The sequence below is a fragment of the Salmo trutta genome, chromosome 17 (assembly GCF_901001165.1).
Source record: "Salmo trutta chromosome 17, fSalTru1.1, whole genome shotgun sequence".
Taxonomy (NCBI): Eukaryota; Metazoa; Chordata; class Actinopteri; order Salmoniformes; family Salmonidae; genus Salmo; species Salmo trutta.
This window is the reverse complement of record NC_042973.1, coordinates 54,901,866-54,920,671: the sequence shown is the minus strand read 5'-3', so window position 1 is coordinate 54,920,671 and position 18,806 is coordinate 54,901,866. Positions and strand designations below refer to the sequence as shown.

At 43.2% G+C, this 18,806-nt stretch overlaps 1 protein-coding gene across 2 annotated transcripts in view; it reads right to left on the bottom strand.

Moving 5' to 3' along the window:
- LOC115152436 (reelin) overlaps positions 1 to 18,806 on the bottom strand; it is a 292,154-nt gene that overhangs the window by 161,128 nt on the left and 112,220 nt on the right. For both annotated transcript variants that reach the window (XM_029697314.1, XM_029697315.1), the window contains exon 3: positions 11,604 to 11,742. In XM_029697314.1, coding sequence (XP_029553174.1) covers positions 11,604 to 11,742 — 139 coding nt within the window. The remainder of the gene's footprint in view (positions 1 to 11,603; positions 11,743 to 18,806) is intronic.

Genomic DNA, 18,806 nt, shown 5'->3' with positions numbered 1-18,806 from the left:
AAGGAGGGGTGGAGATTTCAAAATATTTGAGAAGAGAAAAGAGACCAATGAATTAAGTTGGAAGGAAGGAGGGATAGATAAAAGGAGGGGAAGAGGGGGGAGAAATGGAGGACAGGGGGATGGAGAAGGAGGTAAAGATAGTGTATACAGAGGCGTCATGCCTCTGATATACAGTGCATTTGGAAATATTCCGATCCTGTCCCTTTTTCCACATTTTGTTACGTTACAACCTTATTCAAAAATGTATTAAATACATGTTTTCCCTTATAAATCTACACACAATAACCCATAATGACAAAGCGAAAACCGGTTTTAAGATTATAGGAAAAACAGAAATACCTTATTTTCGTAAGTAGTCAGACCCTTTGCTACGAGACCCGAAATTGAGCTCCTGTTTCCATTGCATCCTGTTTCCATCGATCATCCTTGAGATGTTTCTACAAGTTGATTGGAGCCCACCTGTGGTAACTTCAATTGATTGGACATGAAAGTCACACCTGTCTATATAAGGTTCCACAGTTGACAAGGCCCTTCTCCCTCGGTTGGTCTGTTTGGCCAGGCGGCCAACTCTACGAAGAGTCTTGGTGGTTCCAAACTTCTTCCGTTCAAAAAAATAAAGGGAACACTTAAACAACATAATGTAACTCCAAGTCAATCACACTTCTGTGAAATCAAACTGTCCACTTAGGAAGCAACACTGATTGACAATACATTTCACATGCTGTTGTGCAAATGGAATAGACAACAGGTGGAAATTATAGGCAATTAGCAAGACACCCCCAATAAAGGAGTGGTTCTGCAGGTGGGGACCACAGACCACTTCTCAGTTCCTATGCTTCCTGGCTGATGTTTTGGTCACTTTTGAATGCTGGTGGTGCTTTCACTCTAGTGGTAGCATGAGACGGAGTCTACAACCCACACAAGTGGCTCAGGTAGTGCAGCTCATCCAGGATGGCACATCAATGCGAGCTGTGTCAAGAAGGTTTGCTGTGTCTGTCAGCATAGTGTCCAGAGCATGGAGGCGCTACCAGGAGACAGGCCAGTACATCAGGAGACGTGGAGGGGGCCGTAGGAGGGCAATAACCCAGCAGCAGGACCGCTACCTCCGCCTTTGTGCAAGGAGGAGCAGGAGGAGCACTGCCAGAGCCCTGCAAAATGACCTCCAGCAGGCCACAAATGTGCATGTGTCTGCTCAAACGGTCAGAAACAGACTCCATGAGGGTGGTATGAGGGCCCGACGTCCACAGGTGGGGGTTGTGCTTACAGCCCAACACCGTGCAGGACGTTTGGCATTTGCTAGAGAACACCAAGATTGGCAAATTCGCCACTGGCGCCCTGTGCTCTTCACAGATGAAAGCAGGTTCACACTGAGCTCGTGACAGATGTGACAGAGTCTGGAGAGGCCGTGGCGAACGTTCTGCTGCCTGCAACATCCTCCAGCATGACCGGTTTGGCGGTGGGTCAGTCATGGTGTGGGGTGGCATTTCTTTGGGGGGGCCGCACAGCCCTCCATGTGCTCGCCAGAGGTAGCCTGACTGCCATTAGGTACCAAGATGAGATCCTCAGACCCCTTGTGAGACCATATGCTGGTGCGGTTGGCCCTGGGTTCCTCCTAATGCAAGACAATGCTAGACCTCATGTGGCTGGAGTGTGTCAGCAGTTCCTGCAAGAGGAAGGCATTGATGCTATGGACTGGCCCGCCCGTTCCCCAGACCTGAATCCAATTGAGCACATCTGGGACATCATGTCTCGCTCCATCCACCAATGCCACGTTGCACCACAGACTGTCCAGGAGTTGGCGGATGCTTTAGTCCAGGTCTAGGAGGAGATCCCTCAGGAGACCATCCGCCACCTCATCAGGAGCATGCCCAGGCGCTGTAGGGAGGTCATACAGGCACGTGGAGGCAACACACACTACTGAGCCTCATATTGACTTGTTTTAAGGACATTACATCAAAGTTGGATCAGTCTGTAGTGTGGTTTTCCACTTTAATTTTGAGTGTGACTCCAAATCCAGACCTCCATGGGTTGATAAATTGGATTTCCATTGATTATTTTTGCGTGATTCTGTTGTCAGCACATTCAACTATGTAAAGAAAAAAGTATTTAAAAATATTATTTCTTTCATCCAGATCTAGGATGTGTTGTTGAAGTGTTCCCTTTATTTTTTTGAGCAGTATATATATTTCTCTCTTACAGTAATATTACTATCCACTTAGCAATTTTATGAAGTTGGCTTTAACTAGCCAACTAGCCGCTTTTTTAATGCAGAAAATAGAATTAAGCATAATGAGTATCGCTCTAGATTGCAGGAAAAAGCAATTTCAGCTGCTTTTGACCATTCCTTATCCATCCTCACATAACTTGTGCCCCTCAGATTTTTGGGGTACATGACACCCTGAGTGTATATAGGTGGTGAGAAGGGATGTTTCCTCCTGAGTGGCGCAGCGGTCTAAGGCACTGCATTGCAGTGGGTTCAATCCCGGGTTGTATCACAACCGGTCGTGATCGAGAGTCATATAGGGCGGTGCACAATTGGCCCAGCGTCGTCTAGCCTAGGGGAGGGTTTGGCCAGGGAGCTTTACTTGGCTTATCGCGCTCTAGCGACATCTTGTAGCGGGCTGGGCGCCTGCAGGCTGACCTCAATCGTCAGGTGAAAGGTGTTTCCTTTGACACGTTGGTGCGGCTGGCTTCCGGGTTAAGCAGGTGGGTGTTAAGAAACGGGTCATGTTTCGAAGAACGCATGACTCGACCTTCGCCTGGGGAGGGAAAGGGGGTAAAATACACCCCAAAAATACAGAGATACGCGTGGACAGCAGTGGGCTAAATGTCATGACATTTTTGGGTGTTTTGTGTAACAGGTGTTTCTTTCCATTCAGCCCTGTTTGGAGACTGGATATATGTTGTGAGTAGATGAACGCGCGCTCGCAGCCTACACTAAGGACTGACCTTGACAATAGATTAAGTGATAATTGTGAAATGAGCTAAACAGGCCGTGAGGAGATGGAACAAACATTACAGCTGGCTACCACTATTTTACTATTAACAATGGAATTGTTGATCCATGCATGTTTCAATTTTGTTTTCACCTCATCTGTGATGCCATTAAGAAAGGAGAGGAGAACTAATGTGAAATAATGAGCCTCAGAAAATCTTATTTGTTCCTTAGAGAGCTATCATTTAGAGACTAATTGGGACAAAGGAAGGGGAGAGGGGTTAGTCTACCTATCTTTACAGGGCTAAAACTGCACTTGTGATTATTTGTGGTATCTGGGTTGTCAATCAAATGGTAAAAACATATGTGGGGCCACAAACCACGTGGTCACAGAAAAAGAGATGTTGACCAATCACAACCCCCTCTCCCTAGATGATGGTACCATTTAATTTTCTAGTGTCAGTTTAATTAGAGTTGATAATGATCCAGACTCTAACAGCAGGTGTGTGATGAGACAATAGACAGAAGCGTGGTTTATGTGTGGGGTAGGAGTGTGGGGATTACAACTGAGCAGTGCAGGGGGACTATTGATTTGACCACGGTGTCTGGGGTAAATTCAGGGTTCAGCGGTCAGGGTCAGGCTGCTTGGGAAATAAGGTGTAATAGGAATGTATACCTTGGGGAAGGGGGAAGCACGGCAACCGGAGAAAGATATCTGGCAAGGAAATTAGGTTAGGTACAGCAAGTATTGTGAGGTAAAAGGTAACAGAAATGTAGCCTCTAGAGAGGTAAAAATGAACACAGAGACAATAAAGCTATAAATACAAAATTCTTTAAGCTTGATCACTCCATAATTTCAGCACACTAAACTTCAATGCCTTGTTTTTTCTCTTTTTCCCTCTTTTCATCCTTTGTCATTCGATGTTTGCAGTGGACCTGTAAAACGACCAAAGGGCACTATCAAACAATCTTGAATTAAACAGTGTTTTAATGATGAGGAGGGAAGATCATTTAAATTATTTAATGTAAATATTTAACCTGTTGGGGCAAGGGGGCAGTATTTGCACGGCCGGATAAAAAACGTACCCGATTTAATCTGGTTACTACTCCTGCCCAGTAACTAGAATATGCATATAATTAGAAGATTTAGATGGAAAACACCCTAAAGTTTCTAAAACTGTTTGAATGGTGTCTGTGAGTATAACAGAACTCATATGGCAGGCCAAAACCTGAGAAGATTCCATGTAGGAAGTGGAAATCTGATTTGTGAAATCACCTTCAACACTTTGCCTATGAAACACACCGTGAGTTAGGATTTATTTAGCACTTCCTAAGGCTTCCACTAGATGTCAACAGTCTTTACAAAGTGGTTTGAGTCTTCTCCAGTAGAAACTGACCGAACGAGAGGCCTGGATAGTTGGTCAGAGGGGGAGGGCCATTACTACTATGACGCAGGCACCCATGGGTACCCTTTCATTCTGAAACGTTTAGTAAGATAATGCAATCGTCCGCCTTGAATATTATTGAAGCTCTGATTGAAAAAGTCCCTAAAGATTTATGTTTGAACGAACGTAAATATATATTTTTTGCACATTTGTGACGACAAGTCCCGCGCGCTTCAGTACATTATGAGTAGCCTTCGGAACGCGCTAACAAGAAGGAGCTATTGGGACATAAATTATTAACTTTTCCAAACAAAACTACATTTGTTGTGGACCTGGGATTCTGGAAGTGCCTTCTGATGAAGATAATCAAAGGTAAGGGAATATTTACAATAGTATATTTGATTTTAGATGGTTCCAAGATGGCGCTAACCTGTATTGCCTAGTCTATTTTTCTGAGCATAGCACTTCGTTTATTGCAAAGTGTGATTTCCCAGTAAAGTTATTTTTAAATCTGGCAATGCGGTTGCATTCACAAGATTTGAATCTATAATTCTTTGAATGACAATATTCAATTTTAACAAAGTTTTCGAATAGTAATTTTGTAAATTGTTGCGCTGATTCACCGGAAGCATTTGAGGGAAAATATTTTCTGAACGTCACGCGCCGATGTAAAATGCTGTTTTTATATATAAATATGAACTTTATCGAACAAAAAATGCATGTATTGTGTAACATGATGTCCTAGGAGTGTCATCTGATGAAGATTGTCAAAGGTTAGTGCTGCATTTAGCTGTGTTTTGGGTATTTGTGATGCATGCTAGTTGATTTGAAAATGGCAGTGTGATTATTTTGGGCTGGGTACTCTCCTAACATAATCTAATGTTTTGCTTTTGCTGTAAAGCCTTTTTGAAATCGGACAACGTGGTTCGATTCAGGAGAGGTGTATCTATAAAATGGTGTAAAATAGTCATATGTTTGAGAAATTGAATTTATAGCATTTATGAGGTATTTGTATTTCGCGCGACGCGATTCCACTGGCTGTTGACTTGGGTGGGACGCAAGCATCCCAGGTTCCCAGACAGGTTAATGATGCTATGTTAAACTGACTGCAGGGGGGACTTCACTGATTGGCTTAACTGAGGCAGGAAATCAATATGATTGGTTAATGCCTCAGGAGATGATTAGGTCACAGGTTTAAACAGGCCACCTGTCAACCTCTCACAATGACCTATATGACCTTTGACGGTTTAAGGAAATGATTAACATTCTGCTCTCAAATATTATGATCTAAATACTGGTAATGGACTTATTTACATATCTGACCACCAGAAGTGTAATTTGAATTAGAGAACTTAACCCTCAACCTTGGCTTTCCTAACACCACGCTCTCACCAAGTGAACGATACAGTACCATGTTTCACCCAGCTCTGTGCTCACACAGCCCAGCCCAGACTGCAGCAGAGAACAGATGGCAGAAGCATCATCAGCACAAAATAGGATCCATTTATTTTTATTTAGCACTAACAAGACAAACACCTGTGTGTGTGTGTGTGTGTGTAACGGTCATCAAAATTGTTAATAGGTTTAATAACAATACGCAGACGACACCATTCTGTACACATCTGGCCCTTCTTTGGACACTGTGTTAACAAACCTCCAAACGAGCTTCAATGCCATACAACACTCCTTCCGTGTCCTCCAGCTGCTCTTAAATGCTAGTAAAACTAAATGCATGCTCTTCAACCGATCGCTGCCTGCACCTGCCCACCCATCCAGCATCACTACTCTGGACGGTTCTGACCTAGAATATGTGGACAATTACAAATACCTAGGTGTCTGGCTACACTATAAACCTTCCTTCCAGACTCATATTAAGCATCTCCAATCCAAAATTAAAATCTAGAATCGGCGTCCTATTTCGCAACAAAGCCTCCATCACTCATGCTGCCAAACATACCCTCGTAAAATTGACTATCCTGCCGATCCTTGACTTCGGCGATGTCATTTACAAAATAGCCTCCAACACTCTACTCAGCAAATTGGATGCAGTCTATCACAGTGCTATCCGTTTTGTCACCAAAGCCCCATATACTAACCACCATTGCGACCTGTATGCTCTTGTTGGCTGGTCCTCGCTACATATTCATTGCCAAACCCACTGGCTCTAGGTCATCTATAAGTCTTTGCTAGGTAAAGCTCACCCTTATCTCAGCTCACTGGTCACCATAGCAACACCCACCCGTAGCACGCGCTCCAGCAGGTATATTTCACTGGTCATCCCCAAAGCCAACACCTACTTTGGCCGCCTTTTCTTCCAGTTCTCTGCTGCAATGACTGGAACATACTGCAAAACTCACTGAAGTTGGAGACTTATATCTCCCTCACTAACTTCAAGCATCGGCTGTCAGAGCAGCTTACCGATCGCTGCAGCTGTACACAGCCCATCTGTACACAGCCCATCCAACCAACTACCTACCTCATCCTCATATTTGTTTTTTTCTGCTCTTTGCACACCAGTATTTATACCTGCACATCCTCATCTGCACATCTATCACTCCAGTGTTAATTGCTAATTTGTAATTACTTCGCCACTATGGCCTATTTATTGCCTTACCTCCCTACTTCGTTTGCACACACTGTATGCAGATTTTCTATTGTGTTATTGAATGTAAGTTTGTTTATCCCATGTGTAACACTGTGTTGTTGTTTTTGTCGCACTGCTTTGCTTTATCTTAGCCAGGTCACAGTTATAAATGAGAACTTGTTCTCAACTAGCTTACCTGGTTAAATAAAGGTGAAATAAAATGTAAAAAATTTTTTTTTTACACGTGTGTCAATAGCAGGATACACTCAGATTAAAAATCAACACGCTTGGCTCCAGATTACATCTATCTAAACATACTTTATATTGTTGTTGAGATCAGACATAATATCACTAGTGTTCATTTTCGGAAGCTGTTTTCATTTCAGTGCATCTAATTGTTATTAAGTGCATCTAACATTTCAGTGCATCTAACTGTATTAAATTATTACTTTTATCAATTCCACAAAAAAGTAACACCCATCAAAATGGAGTTCTTTTTCATCTCATGTAAGTGTCGAGACGGGTGCGTTAAATCGCAGACGAAGCTTTAGGGTTTTTATTGATGCAACGGAAAGACAATGTACATATTCCATTGACCCCATTGCAGCCATTACCGGGGCGTGTTTGACAGGTCATTAAAAACATTTCCGCGGTCGTAAAGTTAACGGGAAAAACTTACAGGCACAAGCAATAGCATGAAAGAGGCGCAGGAGTATAATTTAAGCAAACAATCTGGCGAGATGTTTTTTATTTCTGGTGTGTGTCTGCCTTTGTCTTTAGTTTTACACCTCCTTTATTTTACAAGTGCATCTGATCTGCTTGGGTTTTGCATAAACATGCACAAAACACATGCACAGCTAAACACACTTTTAAATATGAACACTTATTAATATAAAAGCAAGAATGCACACAACATGCCATCACACATACCCACACACCTCTCCCTGGAGGAGCACTTTGGGAGTAAGGCACACATGCAGTAATTAATGCAATCTCCAGCCCAGCAGATGCCTGCTTGTGTGTGTGTCTGTGTATGCACAATAACACCCCCCAACACACACAGACAGGATGAGAAGAATGTCTAAGTATTTTGTTCTACCAGCTCTCACAGCAGCATTAGACCTTCATCCATGTTTCTTAAATGTCAGTTGTTCCAAAGGTCAAATTTCAAAGTGTTTAAGGTTAAGTTTAGGTATTAACTCCACATTTTTAGGTTAAGCATTAACTCAGAATGGTTAAGGTAAAGGTTAAGGTTTAGGGTAGGCATAAAACTTCAAAATAAAAAACTTTCTATCGCTTGATTCAAACTTACAACCTTTGGAATCAGAGGTACATCAGAGGCAGATGCTTACACCCATCCACCATACCAGTCCACAACGCCCTAGCAAAACCAAAACCTACTTGAAGGCGACAGGGCTCACTGTTGCCTCTAGCTGGCAGTTTCTACATCATCTCCCAATGTCCTCAGACACGGATGGATGTCGAATACTGACTTGTATCATGGGTGACCTGGCTGATTTTGTTGCCTGCCTTATTTGATCTTATATTACAGAAAGCACACACCTACACACAGACCCCCTGGACCTTCTCCTACACACTGAGTATGCACACACTAATTCACACAGATGTTTGGGGCAGACTGTCCTGAGCGCTCTCTCTCTCTCTCTCTCTCTCTCTCTCTCTCTCTCTCTCTCTCTCTCTCTCTCTCTCTCTCTCTCTCTCTCTCTCTCTCTCTCTCTCTCTCTCTCTCTCTCCTCTCTCTCTCTCTCTCTCTCTCTCTCTCTCTCTCTCTCTCTCTTCTCTCTCTTTCTCTCTTCTCTCTCTCTCTCTCTTCTCTCTCTCTCTCCCTCTCTCTCCTTGTCTCCTTGTCTCCTTGTCTCCTTGTCTCCAAGGCCTCTCCTCTCCCTAAGCAGTAACATTTACAGCCACACAGCAAACAATTTTCCTCCACAATAACATCACAACACTACATCACTCAGTCTGTCTGTCTGATGAACAATCTGTCACCAGGAACACTTATACAATATCACACATAAAACTGTTACTGGCTTCATAGTAATGCATGGGAGAGGCACCTCAGCTCTAGCCTTGTGAAGGATGCACGGTAGGCTATTACAGGTATTTAATTCACACGTCACGTCGGTATGAAGGATCCGGGAGACAGACGCAGGAATGCGTAATATGGGTTTTTATTTCACCCAAATTGCGACGTGCCGTGTAAGGGCACAGGGACGAAGACCAAACAAACACGTACACAAAACACAGGGTTGAAACCCAAACAAAAGAGCGAGGAGTACCTCGAATAAATAACACACACGCACAATGATTAACATACGGAACGAGACCTGTAGTCATCTGCACAATCCATAAGGGCACGGAAGCCAAAAACACATAGCACAGGTATACATAGCACACCAAAGGGCACACGCACCAACGGACATTGGAACAATAATCGACAAGACCATGAAAACCAAAGGGCACATATATACAAATACTAATCAGTGGGACTAAGGGACAGGTGTGCTTGATGATCCGTGACAACACAGTCATGGACACAGACAGATTCAGTGACCTGTGGACGGGATGGTGCAGGGTAGGGGATAAGGCAGGAGGTGAACATTTGCACCGAATTGAGGCATTATAGGTCCAGTAAAGTTTTATTAACCAAACTCTGATGGGAATGGATTGAGAACCCAAGACACACCAAAAAAGAACACTGAGAAAACAGATCCAAACTGTTTTGTCTGAAGTGCTATAGCGGATGATATGACATCAACCGAAATGACAAGTCAGGGGCCTGGGACATGAGCTGATTGTTCCTGAGCCCCAGCCTGTGGAGCATGGGGCTCGCCTGCTGCCTTCGCCCCAACTCGGCTCACTGGACCTGGGCTGTCCCGTGCCAGAGACACAGGGTAGGGGAGCTGCTGCTTTCGACAGGAGCTGTAATCTAGAACCGGGTCTGGTGCTGAGAGAGCTGAGTGGTCAGACAGAGGGATAAGTGGCTGTGTGTGTGTAGCAGTCCGGAGACTGCTGGAGTGTGACTGTCTTACTTTGATAAGGTCATCCTGCTGGGGCCCGGGCCCCTATTGTGACACACTGAGGGCCCCCTGCAAGCCCGCCTGTCATCTCTAGCACTGGCACGGTGCTCTTAAGGGATTTTAAATCTACCACACCCCTTTTGAATTTGATGATGATATTTAAAAATGGTACGCTACTTATCCTTTTCTTTATAACATGTCTTACACGACTACCTACATCTGTTTTCATAACTTTACACATTTATTTTTAACCTTGTAAAATTAATTTGCCTGATGACGCGCGAGTGGAGAAAGAGAGTCTTCATATACGCTCATTTGTTTCCACATTTCCTCTCCTGGCCTCCGCTACTCGATGACCTTTTACCTTTTTCATAATCAGGCAAGAATAGGGCGGATTCTCCCAGAGCATTGCAGAAATAGATGGAAAATTTGACGAAGACAGAAAGAGATGGAGAGAGTTTTACAGTCACGAAAGAAAAAGTGATTAAGAAAGAGAGAGAAAGAGAGAGACATAGAAACATTGTGAAAGAGAAAGAGAGAAAGAAAAGAGAGAGGAAGTGAGTGCAATCAAGCATAACTAAATATGTCAGCTAGTCCACAGGTCTCAGGTGGTAGGTAGATATTGAGGTACTGAAGTAGGTAGTAAGACATCAGGACTGGCTCTTTAACTCCAGACAGCATCTATCATGGCCCGGTCCTCTAACTCACCTCAGAGTCCAGAGCACACAGTTAGACAGCTAAATCACAACTCCTCTCTGTCCCTGACAAGCAGTGTACCTCAGACTGCCCACCGTAATGAGGTAATAGAGACAAAAGTAAAAGAGTCCCAGTAGGAATATGATCACCCTGCTGTCATGGCTCTATTGCTACAAGAGAGAACGGCAAATACATTCCTGTCTGACAGAGAGTCCATGTCTGTGTCCCAAATGGCACCCTATCCCTACTGTATATAAGGCACTGCTTTTAACCAGAGCCCTGGTCAAAAGCAGTGCACTACATAGAAAACAGGATGCCATTGGGATACAATTCCAGAGCTGTTATATGGCAGGTGTGTCCCAGTAGGAAGGGGGATGGTGGAACAATCTATGAGGAAACTAGGCCAAACACACACAGCAAGACCGCTGAATCAAAGGATGGAGACCTTTCCATCTCCCCCTACAGGATGCGGACGGTAAAACACACACTGCACCAGTCCCATTGTGAGGCCAAGTAAGGACAGGGTAGGACACACACAAACACTACCTGCTGTCAAACACACACTCACACATCCTGACACACAATTTGCTGTCCCCTCCCTGTTTCCTGTCAACATGATGTAGTCGGATCAAGATAATCCTCTCTTCCTGTCTGACAGGATATTGCTGGAGAGAGATGGGCCATCACGCTACTGAGACTAGCAGGTCACTGTAGTTAGCAGGTCACTTTAGGAACACATTAGTTAATAGATTCCATTCATGGATTCTCGTAGTAAGGATATGTACCCTTTTGTTTCTATACTGTTTTAAAACTCCACAAACTCAATTTAAAAGTTATTTCATGACCAACAAAATACTATTCTGTCTGTTAGGCAAGACTACTTGAAGTCTTTATCAGCCCTATATAAAGCTGTTCTATGGTCAAAATATGTGTAAAAGGGCTATCAACTGTGGTACAGTACTTACAGGAAGTGGACACAGCCGGTGCTGGGCGGAGGAGCAATCCAGACGAAGCTGAGACTGGTGGAGGGCTGGTGGCTGACGTGAGACGCCACGACACTACACACAAACTGAGTCCTAAACTGACGCTGCTCCGCCATCACACCTGAGAGAAGAACAGAGATAGAGCGAGAGATAGAGTGATTAGAGAGACATTGGAAGAGAAAGAGAGGAGGTGAGGGATAGAGAGATATTGAGAGAGAGGGAGAAAAAGAGGAGGCATAGAGTGTTAGTGACAGACGTAAGCCTTCAGTGAAAATGGGCTGTTCTATGTTTGAGGTGGATTGGTGCTTGTTAGGAAATGTTGTGCACACATACAGTAACTTGTATGTGTGCAGAACAGAAAAAGTAATGAAAGAAATAAGATACAATGCTCCAACAGTTTACTAAATGCAACGTTTTCAGACTGGTGGCACACAGAGGAGACTAAAGACGCTCAGAGGAGAGGAGCCAGGTGGAACTACCTGATGTATGGGTCATCTCTGCACCGCTGCACTGACATCCTCCTCCCTCCTTCTTTCGTTCACTCCCATCCTCTCCCACTCCTTTCTTCCCTCTCACACCTTTTTCTTCCTCCATCCCTCCCTCCTTCCTCCCTTCTGATGCCTTGACAATCTAACTCTCAGTCCTCCATCCCTCCTTGACACGGTGTAATGGTGCTCTTATTAATGACTGCCTTCTTAGGAGATGATTTCATCAGGGGAATGACATCATGTCACACAATCTTTCTTTCATTGGAGACCACAGGGAGTGATCAGAACGGAACACAGCCAGGGCAACGGAACACAATAGCCTAACACAGACAAAAGCTTGAGGCAATAAGCCATTCAGCAGTGTTGTGACTTTGGCTATGGATTTTCAAGATCATGTACTGATTAATTACTGGAATAATTAATTGATCTAATTTATTGAATTAATTTGATCCACCTGCAAAAAAAATAAAGTGTCTATCCTATCCCAATTCATCTAAGAGTGGCACCATTAAGGGTTGGATTATATAGAGAGACTCTTGAATTAAATCTATCAGTAGGTATCATTAACCGTTATAGCATTAATCCGATCAACAACAGTCTTAATCAACATTCAATTTACTTTATTCTCATTCTGAACAGTAATTTTTTTGAAACTTCAAGAACCCAGTCGCTTGCAAATGATCTCAATGCCACAAATAATTAATTCAAGGTTTATTTACTACACTAAATAAATTGAAAATGAAGATTGTATTTGGTAACTATATAGTCAGGGTGTAACGGTATACAGTACAGTTATTGTAGTGAGAATCTCCACAGATCACTATGAATGAACTTCTGTACTCAACTCAGCAAATACAACAGTATATTTATTCACAAGACTTTAGAGGACAAGATGGTCTTATCAATTGAGAGGGAAATATGAGGCTCCACCAACACAGGCTTTCACAACTGTGAAATTATAGAGTTTCATCAACCAGGAATCGCCAGTGGACAAGGCCATCGGTACGCATTCAAATATGGACAATGCAGAGACAGTATTGATCATGGGTTGATATATTAGCCCTGCCATCTTACAACTACTCAATAACTTCCAGCCACGTTACACACACAACGCCACTTTCATAGAATTACTTGTGGGATTCCGTCAGGATGGGATTCCATCAGAATGGGAGCGGAGGCCAGATTGGAAAACAGCTTTGCCATTAGTGTGTGATTACATCTCAGTCCGTTATTACACACTGAACAGCCCCTAACAGCCTGGAACTTGGTAGCAGCCCTGTATACTGACACTTCATAAATTACACCCTCCTTTCACCACACACACACACACACACACACACACACACACAGGTAATCTCTTTGACACACACACACACACATTTTTTGAAAATTGTATGTCATACACAATACAATTTCACTCTCACATACACGCGCATACACTTTAACACCTACACAGGCATAAGGCTGGGGTAGGCTCTTTCAGTTAAAAATGCTTTCACATTCCTATACTCAAACACACTTCACTCTCAGAAATATTCCCCCGCTGTCACATGACATGTAATTACGGCCCAGTCAAAGCAATAGCTTTAGCGCAAAGTGTCCAATACTGTGCCAGGGCTATGTAAGTGCTGTGTGTGTGCATGTGTGTATGTGTCTCCAATACTCCACAGGCAATTTGAGGCTCCCCACAGAGGTGCATAATACAGGCTTAGCTCCCATCGCCACGGTAACACAATCTAGCGAACTCCAGAGTGAGGAAAGGCGAGGGAAACAGGGGAACCCAGCTAGCACATTTGGTTTCTTGGAAGTTGTGGGAAAGTTCATTTTTGGTTTGCCATTGGTTCTGGGAACGAAGCCATACGTTTCCAGACTGGTAAAATCTGAAAATACTGAAATTCCCACAGAAGAACGTTGTTTTTCATAATGCTCTCTGAACGTTTTGAAAACATGACTTTAAATAGAACCATGAGGAAACCTGTTTGAAACATTATGCTGAAGTACTGGAATTCCCACAGAAGAAGGTTGTTTCTTAACGTTCTCAGAACAATTTGAGAACAAGACTTTAAATAGAACCATGAGGAAACCTGTAGGAAACATGCTGAAAATCGCACAGGAGAGCATTGTTTCTTAATGTTCTCAATACTACTTGAGGACATTCCCAATGTCTAACCAGTTGGAGAACATTCCAAGAACATTACCAAAAATGTAACTACATGTAACCATGTATTAACTTTTAAGAAACATTCTGTTAAAGTAATGAAATACCAATAAAACAACTTTATTTTGTCACGTTACTTAAATGTGCTGAGCCTATTCCAAAGCCAAGGAAATATCCTACATCATTCCCAGAACGTTGTGGGAAGGTTGTATGCAAAATAACTATGGGAGAAACAGACACACACACCCCACAGACATACACACACACACACACAGACATGATAGAGATGTGACAGCGACAGAGAAGAGTCGTCAATATGTCAGAGCTTGGGTGGGGGCTAAAGCTTAAGATGATTCTTATGGTATTGTGTAACGGCTGTCTTCGTCGTCAGACGAAACAGAGAAGTCATCGTCTGAAAAAGTGGATACGCAGCGGAGTTAGTGTTCATCATGAATATTTAATTACGTAAGAACACGATACAAAAAACAAGAAAAAAACGATAGCCAAAACAGTCCTGTCAGGTGCGAAACGAAACAGAAACAATCCCCCACAAAACCCAACGGAAAAACATGCTCCTTATGTATGACTCCCAATCAACAACAACGAACTTCAGCTGTGCCTGATTGGGAGCCACACACGGCCCAAAACAAAGAAATACAAAAAACCTAGAAAACGAACATAGAACGCCCACCCAATGTAACACCCTGGCCTAACCAAAATAAAGAACAAAAATCCCCTCTCTATGGCCAGGGCATTACATATTGCACAAAATCAGTGTGAACCAGAGTGACTGGAAGTGACTGGAAATGACACAGGACGTCTTATTTAATGAAAGGGGTTGCAGTCTGCTGTGAAGCGTTCATCCATGTTTACAGCTAAGTGTCTAGCTACAATTTCAGATATTATACATTTCTAATTTTATCAGAAAATTGTTTTCATTGCATGTTAAAGCTTACTGTTTCAACTCTGTCAATCACCACATCCTCATCGGCAGACCTAATAGCCTTGGTTTCTCTAATGATTGCATCGCCTGGTTCACCAACTACTTCTCTGATAGAGTTCAGTGTGTCAAATCGGAGGGCCTGTTGTCCGGACCTCTAGCAGTCTCTATGGGGGTGCCACAGGTTTAAATTCTTGGGCCAACTCTTTTCTCTGTATACATCAATAATGTCGCTCTTGCTGCTGGTGAGTCTCTGATCCACCTCTACGCAGACGACACCATTCTGTATACTTCTGGCCCTTCTTTGGACACTGTGTTAACAACCCTCCAGACAAGCTTCAATGCCATACAACTCTCCTTCCGTGGCCTCCAACTGCTCCTAAATACAAGTAAAACTAAATGCATGCTCTTCAACCGATCGCTGCCTGCACCTGCCCACCTGTCCTGCATCACTACTCTGGACGGTTCTGACTTAGGTATTTGTAGTTGTCCACATATTCTAAGTGTCTGGTTAGACTGTAAACTCTCCTTCCAGACTCACATCAAACATCTCTAATCCAAAGTTAAATCAAGAATTGGCTTCCTATTTCGCAACAAAGCATCCTTCACTCATGCTGCCAAACATACCCTCGTAAAACTGACCATCCTACCGTTTCTCGACTTTGGCGATGTCATTTACAAAATAGCCTCCAATACCCTACTCAACAAACTGGATGCAGTCTATCACAGTGCCATCTGTTTTGTCACCAAAGCCCCATATATATCCACCACTGCGACCTGTACGCTTTCGTTGGCGTGCCTTTGCTTCATAATCGTTGCCAAACCCACTGGCTCCAGGTCATCTACAAGACCCTGCTAGGTAAAGTCCCCCCTTATCTCCGCTCACTGGTCACCATAGCAGCACCCACCTGTAGCACGCGCTCCAGCAGGTATATCTCTCTGGTCACCCCCAAAGCCAATTCCTCCTTTGGCCGTCTCTCCTTCCAGTTCTCTGCTGCCAATGACTGGAACGAACTACAAAAATCTCTGAAACTGGAAACACTTATCTCCCTCACTAGCTTTAAGCACCAGCTGTCAGAGCAGCTCACAGATCACTGCACCTGTACATAGCCCATCTATAATTTAGCCCAAACAACTACCTCTTCCCCTACTGTATTTATTTATTTGATTTATTTATTTTGCTCCTTTGCACCCCATTATCTCTATTTCTACTTTGCACTTTCTTCTACTACAAATCTACCATTCCAGTGTTTTACTTGCTACATTGTATTTACTTTGCCACCATGGACTTTTTGTTGCCTTTACCTCCCTTATCTCACTTCATTTGCTCACATTGTACATAGACTTATTTTTCTATTGTATTATTGACTGTATATTTGTTTTACTCCATGTGTAACTCTGTGTTGTTGTATGTTGTCGAACTGCTTTGCTTTATCTTGGCCAGGTCGCAATTGCAAATGAGAACTTGTTCTCAACTTGCCTACCTGGTTAAATAAAGGTGAAATAAAAAATTTATAAATAAACTTTCTTTATATTGACACTATCTGTTTCTGATACTGCTACCATTTCACTGTACCGTTTGTACCTTCTGTAGAGACACATCCATCCACTTAGCAGAATGTGGCTGGGGGTTATAGCATTTCTTTCACATGAGCATGAATTTAGACAAGTGTGTCTGGGTAACCGTCATCAAATAATTATAAAATATTTTTATCTGAACACTTTTTTATTTGGAATTTTTCCTTATTGTAGCCTACTACTTTTACCACTTTTAGTCTTAATCTTTACTACACTACTCACTGTTTAGCGCATGACCTCACATGTGAATCCTTAACCTCTTATGGCTAGGGGGCAGTATTTTCACGGCTGGATAAAAAACGTACCCGATTTAATCTGATTATTAGTCCTGCCCAGAAACTAGAATATGCATATAATTATTAGCTTTGGATAGAAAACACTCCAAAGTTTCGAAAACTGTTTGAATGGTGTCTGTGAGTATAACAGAACTCCTATGGCAGGCAAAAACCTGAGAAGTTTCTGTTCAGGAAGTACCCTGTCTGAACATTTCTTGCCCTTGTTGATTCTCTCTATCTATTACAAGGGATCTCTGCTGTTACGTGACACTTCCCACGTCTCCAATGGGGTCTCAGAGCCCGGGAAAAACAGGAATGACGTAATTCAAAGCCCTGGCTGAAACACACGAGCGCTTTTGCTGAGTGGTCTATCAGAGAAGAAAGGCTTATGCTCGTGACCTGCCCCGCCCCCGTCTTTCGGTTTTTCCCTCAGTTTACAGACAAGCAGATTCCCGGTCGGAATATTATCGCTTTTCTACGAGATAAATTGCAAAAAAATTGATTTTAAACAGCGGTTGACATGCTTCGAAGTACGGTAATGGAATATTTAGAATTTTTTTGTCACGTTCTGCGCCATGCGCACGACCGTGATTTACCATTCTGATAGTGTCTAGAACGCACGAACAAAACGCCGCTGTTTGGATATAACGATGGATTATTTTGGACCAAACCTACATTTGTTATTGAAGTAGAAGTCCTGGGAGTGCATTCTGATGAAGAACAGGAAACGTCAGACCATTTTTCTTATAGGAAATGTGATTTTGGTGAAGGCTAAACTGGCTGGGTGTCTAAATAGCTAGCCCGGGATGGCTGGGCTATCTACTTAGAATATGGCAAAATGTGCTTCATCCGAAAAGCTATTTTAAAATCGGACATATCAAGTGCATAGAGGAGTTCTGTATCTATAATTCTTAAAATAATTGTTATGCTTTTTGTGAACGTTTATCGTGAGTAATTTAGTAAATTCCCCGGAAGTTTTCGGTGGGTATGCTAGTTCTGAACGTCACATGCTAATGTAAAAAGCTGGTTTTTGATATAAATATGAACTTGATTGAACAGACATGCATGTATTGTATAACAATGTCCTAGGTGTGTCATCTGATGAAGATCATCAAAAGGTTAGTGCTGCATTTAGCTGTGGTTTTGTTTTTTGTGACATTAGATGCTAGCTTGAAAAATGGGTGTCTGATTATTTCTGGCTGGGTACTCTGCTGACATAATCTAATGTTTTGCTTTCGCTGAAAAGCCTTTTTGAAATCGGACAATGTGGTTAGATTAACGAGAGTCTTGTCTTCGCTACCCACACCTGCCTGCCATTCACACGTCATTACTCTGGACGGTTCTGACTTAGAATATGTGGACAATTAGAAATACCTAGGTGTCTGGTTAGACTGTAAACTCTCCTTCCAGACTCACATTAAACATCTCCAATCCAAAATTAAAAAACAATACAAAGGGATGGTAGTGTGGGTGACAGCTGTCTATGGCGGTGGCTTTTGTTCTGGACGTGGTAACCCCACTGATCCCCCCCGCTTCTGTATTACTGGGGGAACCATACCATGCGTCCTCGTCGGATGCTTCGGACCACCAACCGCCTCTAATGACTCCAGGCTGCCGATCGCCGCTGAAGGCTCTGGGCTGCAGACCACCCCTGGCGGCTCCGGGCTGAGGAGCGTCACTGGAGGCTCCGGGCTGAGGAGCGTCACTGGAGGCTCCGGGCTGAGGAGCGTCACTGGAGGCTCCGGG